At 31.1% G+C, this 6,021-nt stretch overlaps 1 protein-coding gene across 1 annotated transcript; it reads right to left on the bottom strand.

Moving 5' to 3' along the window:
* Positions 1-4,544: 4,544 nt before the first annotated feature.
* Positions 4,545-5,306, bottom strand: LOC117932056 (secreted RxLR effector protein 161-like). The gene has a single exon (XM_034853097.1). The coding sequence runs from the start codon at positions 5,304-5,306 to the stop codon at positions 4,545-4,547; it is 762 nt and encodes a 253-aa protein (XP_034708988.1).
* Between the last annotated feature and the right edge of the window lie 715 nt (positions 5,307-6,021).

Raw genomic sequence — 6,021 nt, 5'->3', positions numbered from 1 at the left:
TGGAAATTTGGAAAATTAAACTTTTATATATAAAAGAAAAATGAAAAATTAATTAAAAAAAAAAAGGAATGTGGTATTTAGGATCCATGCCAAAAGTGGCCATGAGTGGGGCCTGGGGTGCAAAGGTCAAAAACTTCACTTCAAACAGAATCTGGTTCTGGGTTTGATGGGATTCCAGCATTATCTTCTAGGTTTGCATTAGGCCTTTTAACAGCTCCATTATCTGGGGCTAAAGTTCTTCATCCTTCTGTTTTTGAATTCTTTTCAAGATTGACTCAGCACTCTTTATTGCGACCAAGATTCTGGCATACAAATCCTTCACTGTAGCTCTGGTTTTGTCCACATAAAGTTCATCATCTCCTCTCACATCCTTGTTTCTCAGTTGTGAACATTTCCTCTCGTAATTTTTTCGATTACTGCCTCCAGCCTTAATCTCATCATAGAGTTTCTTTTCCTAAGCATTCAACCTTCCCAGTGTTAATGAATGGCTTCAGGATGAAGACCGTGATGAGCTACGGTGCCATGTGATAGCTTGGATGAGTTTTTGTCGAGTTCCCTACATGCTCTAACCATGGTACAAAGCTCGAAGATTGCAGATGCATTTATCAATTATGGAGAGCAACGCAAATGCCAGAGAAGCATCTCCATAGTGTGAACCCTTAAACATCCAACCCAAAATGCCACAAACTGGGAACCCCCATAAACGAAGACCACCTCTGCATCTGTCTAACCATAAGCAGCCCCATTTTACCCAATCTTCACAAAGTTTCCATCTCTCTCGAAAATATTTTTGTTATCATGACCTCCATAGCCAGGGCACCCAAGAAGGGAAGGGGAAGAAAACACGGATGCAGAAACATAGAGAATGAAACCCAAGGAGAATGGAGGAAAGGCAGATAATGGGTGAGTAATCAAACAAGCCACATTTCATTGTTTGTCAATGGGCTTGGGTTGGTGAGTGAGCCAAAACATATTCTAAATAAGGATCAAAACACAGTTGCGAGCATTTCATAAAGAAGTAAAACAGAATCGAGTTAATTTCAACAAAACCAATTAAAAATGAAACATGAACACATTATGGCCCAAACCAAACAATCTGAAGATAAATAAATAAAACCAAATGCTCATCCATACCCAAGCCAATAGTGGATGATACTCAGAATAGCAATAGCAAGAAAGGAAAACAAAGAAAACCCAAAGTAAGGCAACCTGTAGTGGCCATACCTGAGCTCCTTAAGTGAAGTTGTGTCTAGCTTCTTTTCCTTCAGTATTTTTTTTTTTCTGCTCCTCAGTTTTTCTACCCACCATCCTTCTCTGTCCATCCCGAATATATCACCTCCCCATCCTCTGTTTCTTCCTTCTCCCATAAGTTGCCACCAGCTTGACTGCTCTTGGTTTAGTGAAAACGTCACTCTCAACCACCACCATGGCAAGGTGGCCATATGTCTCATGCAGCCCGCTCATCGAAGTCATCACCCACTTCTCCAAAAACATGCTGCCAGCTCCTTCAAAAATATCCCATGAAATGCTACTAGTGAAAGCAAAAAAAACGAATAGTCTTTAGCCTACAAAAAAGGGTCTACAATAAGGTAGAAAAATCTTAACAAATTTACAAATAACAAAATAATTCCTGAAAAATTAAAACAGGAACCAGTAATATATATATATATATATATACCATCTTGGAACATCAAATGTGCTAAAAGGATAGAAAGTTAATTTAAAAAAAAGATAATTATGTTTTAGGAGTAGATAAAACTGACAATGGGTTTAACGTCCAAAAAAGGTGTATATATATATATATATATATATATATATATATATTTGGAACATCAAATGTGTTAACGGATAGAAAGTTAATTTAAAAAGAGACAATTATGTTTTAGGAGTAGACAAAACTGTTAATGGGTTTAATGTCCATAAAAGGTGTAAAATTCACCTCAAAGGTTAACAAATACTTATAATTGAGTTAAAGGATATAATTTTCTCATAATGCCAAAAATACCCAAAAGGCATAGAAATTGTATAAAATGACTTTATACTATGTGACTATGTTGTATCATCTACAATGCATCCTACTTGTTTTTTTGTCTTTAGGGTTTTAATTCTCTAATGATTTATTTTTTAAAATGATAAAAATAAATAAATCAAACTCATGTGCAAAGTAAAATCTTGATTTAAATAGTTTATTTCAATATATAATTTTAAATTATTTTTCAAAATACAATTTAAAATGAAAATATTAAAATTACTTTTTAAATGATTTCAACATGATTTTTTTATTTCATATAATAACAATACATATCGTATGAAAATTCTAAAATATATACAAAAAACTAAATAAAAAAAAAAACCAATTATTGCTCTCTTTCAAATATATGAAAAATATACTTAAAAAATGTTATTATTAATATTAAATTTTAATGAAAGTTTTATTAATTACTTTCAACAACCTTACTAAAATGTTATATTATTAATAATAAAATAAATTTGGAAAATAAAACTAAAAATAAATTTAAATTTAAATTATAGAAAATATTTTTTATATAAAATTTTAATTTATTCAATTATAAAATATAAAAATTAAATTAAATTAGAAAAATTTTAAATTTAAAAGATATAACTAAAAGTCCATTAATATGTCTATTGTACTTTCTTTTTTCAAAATTTTAATTAAAAAAATGGAAGAATATTAAAATATTTTTAGAAAATAAATTAAAAATGTGAAATAAATGTAACACTTGGAGATCAAAAGGGTAAAATAAAAAAGTGAGAGTAAATAAAAATGAAAGAATATATAAAAGTCAAAGAATTAGAAGGATGAGCTCACATGTAAGGATAAAAATATTGATAATTACAAATATATTGATACTTCGATTTTACGGATATATCAAATATATTAGAGATATTTCAATGGATATTTTGGAAAAAAATTTCAACCAGACTAAAATTGATCGAATCTCATAAAAATATAAGAAAAACCTCATATAAATGTAATTAGAAGTATAGTAAACATTTTAAAGTTATTTTATTAAAGAATTTGATATATGTATGATATGATTTGCAATATTAAATTTAATTGTATCGTGTCAATTAGAAATGTGAATTTTGTAGATGTACACTCATTTAAGTTATGTTTGGATGCAATTATAAAAAATTCTTATAAATTTAATTAGTTTTTTTACTAATTTAGGTAACTTTATTCAAGCTTATAAATTTTTAAAAAGATTAATATAAAAATTTTAAAAATGCTATTTCTTATAAAAGTTTTATTTTATCTTATACATGAAATTTTTTTATATTTAAAAAAAAAATTACTAATATTACTTTTTAAAAATTATGAACTTCAACTTCATGTTTGGAGTCAAATAAAAAAATAAGAAAAGATCCCAAACCAACCCTTAATTTAACTTACTAAAAATTTAATCACATAATTTTAGCTCAATTAATAAAAATGAAAAAAGAACAACAGGGTTCCATTTCTTCTCATATTAATCAGCATGGTAAGACGGTCCTTTAAAGGAAAAAGAAATGGATGAAAGTGAGAGTTGGGTTCGAGAATTATTGTAATGGAAACAAATATAGGAAAGAATAATGAATTACAAATGGCTCAAAATTACTATACTAAGCAGGAAAGGAAAGAATAGGGAAGACTTGCAGGATGGTGAAAATGAGATTCTTGTTTCATTTGAAATCTGTCTTTTTGGATTTGACCTTCCATAATTTAAGAATCTATTTAAGATAATTTTATAATTTTATTTCCTTTAAAAGTTTCCCCGACGATTTTTCTCTAAAAGTCATCGCCAATATCAACGATTAATTGCAACCAATGGTGATTTTTTCTTAAATTTTGCTTGGTCCTGTTTCGTTTCCGTGATCCCCAATATAGGATGTATCAGCAATATGTTGTCAATATATATATATGAAAATTTTCGTTCTTGACCACAACCATACTCACTTTTCTTAATTTCCTTCAAGGGTATTTTATCTTTTATCTTTTATATTTCATGTCCTTGGTACCAATTATGCTAAATATGTGGACATTAGATCCATTATCTACCTTAACTAACCCTAAATCATAATTGCCCCATTATCTATCTTAACTAACCCTAAATCATAATTGCCCCAAGAAGAAATGTTCACTATATTAAAGATAAATAATTGAGGAGATTGACTAGAACACAATATATAATAGTAAACCCTAAACAATGGGCCAGAAACTCCTCAAACAATGGATTGTTACCCTATACGACCAACATGCTAGTCGAAAGTTGTCATATTTCGGACCCATGCGCACCTCAAAACTGTAAAGAAATCTTATTATTGAATAAATAACTTACTGGCTTATAAATAGCCTTACAAAGATAACTCAAATAGAACTGAAAGTAATCAATATTTAAAAGTCCTAGAAACGTGGTCTATGACTAAAGAATAGATCAAACTAAATAGCACATCCCTTATCAATAGGGAATACTAACAAATCAATAACAAACTACCTAAAACAAATACTTTAACATCCTCCCTTAAACTGAATGCTTTAGCAATCAGTTTACTCCAGGATCCAAACAAACACCCAACAAATCACGTATTTTCAAGAATGCATCAAGCTTTAGAGGTCTAGTCATTATATCAGCAACTTGCTCATGCGTATGACAATGAACCATCTCTACAATTCCATCTTTTGTAAGCTCACGAAGGAAATGAAAACGAACATCAATGTGTTTGCAGCGACCATGCATCACTAGATTATTAGAAAGCTTGATTACTGAACTGTTATCACAATAAACTGTTGTAGAATCATGTTGAGCATGGCTGAGACCTTCCAATATCCTTCTTAACCATATTGCTTGACAAGCACATGAAGTTGCAACAATAAACTCAGCTTCAGTAGTGGACAAGGAGACCATAGGTTGTCTCTTTGAGGACCAAGACATTGCTCCTGAGCTCAACATAAACACATAACCTAAAGTGTTTTTCCTATCATCTAAATCCCCAACATAGTCACTATATGTGTAGGCAATCAATTCCTCATTTCCTCCCTTCTTGTAGAACACACCAAAATCAATGGTACCTTTCAAGTACCTTAATATCCTCTTTGTTGATTGCAAATGAAGTTCGATAGGGCAGTCCATGAATCTGCTAATGAGACTCACCACAAACATAACATCCAGTCGAGTGGCAGTCAAATACATAATACTTCCCACAATCTTCTTATAGAAAGTACTATCAATCCTCACTCCATCTCCATTTTTCGTAAGCTTGAATCCAGAAACCATAAGGTTGTGAACTAGATTGCACTTGTCCATGTTCAACCTTTCCAATACCTCCTGTGTGTATTTCTTCTGACTAATAAAGATGTCATTTGATATTTGCATCACCTTAATGCCAAGAAAGTATCACATTTTTCCAAGATCAATCATATCAAACTCAAGCATCATGGATTTCTTAAACTCAACGAACATAATTTCATCATTCCCAGTAAATATAAGATCATTCACATGAAGACACACAATCAAGATCTTACCTCTTTTTCTAGTCTTGATGAACAAAGTATGTTCATAGTGGCATTTCTTAAATCATTCCTTCATAAAATAAGACTCTATACGACTATACCAAGCTCGCGGAGCTTGTTTAAGTCCATACAAAGCCTTTTTTAATATGTACACCTTTTACTCATTGTCCTTCTGTTCATATCCAGGAGGTTGTTCGACAAAGACTTCTTCACTTAGTTCACCATGTAAGAAGGCTGACTTAACGTCTAACTAGTAGATCGTCCACTCTTTTAGAGCTACAAGAGAAATCACCACTCGGATTGTATCTAATTGAGCTACAAGTGCAAAAACCTCAGTATAATCCACCTCATGTTCTTGAGTGTAACCCTTTGCTACCAATCGGGTCTTGTACTTACCCACTTCTCCATTCTCATTGAACTTTGTCTTATAAACCCATTTTACCCCAACTTTCTTTGCTTTAATAGGTAAATATGTCAACTCTCATGTATCATTCCTCTCTATGGCTTCT

Source organism: Vitis riparia, chromosome 15 (genome assembly GCF_004353265.1).
Source record: "Vitis riparia cultivar Riparia Gloire de Montpellier isolate 1030 chromosome 15, EGFV_Vit.rip_1.0, whole genome shotgun sequence".
NCBI classification, from domain to species: Eukaryota; Viridiplantae; Streptophyta; class Magnoliopsida; order Vitales; family Vitaceae; genus Vitis; species Vitis riparia.
The sequence above is the reverse complement of the archived record's forward strand: the minus strand, read 5'-3'. Positions and strand labels throughout refer to the sequence as shown.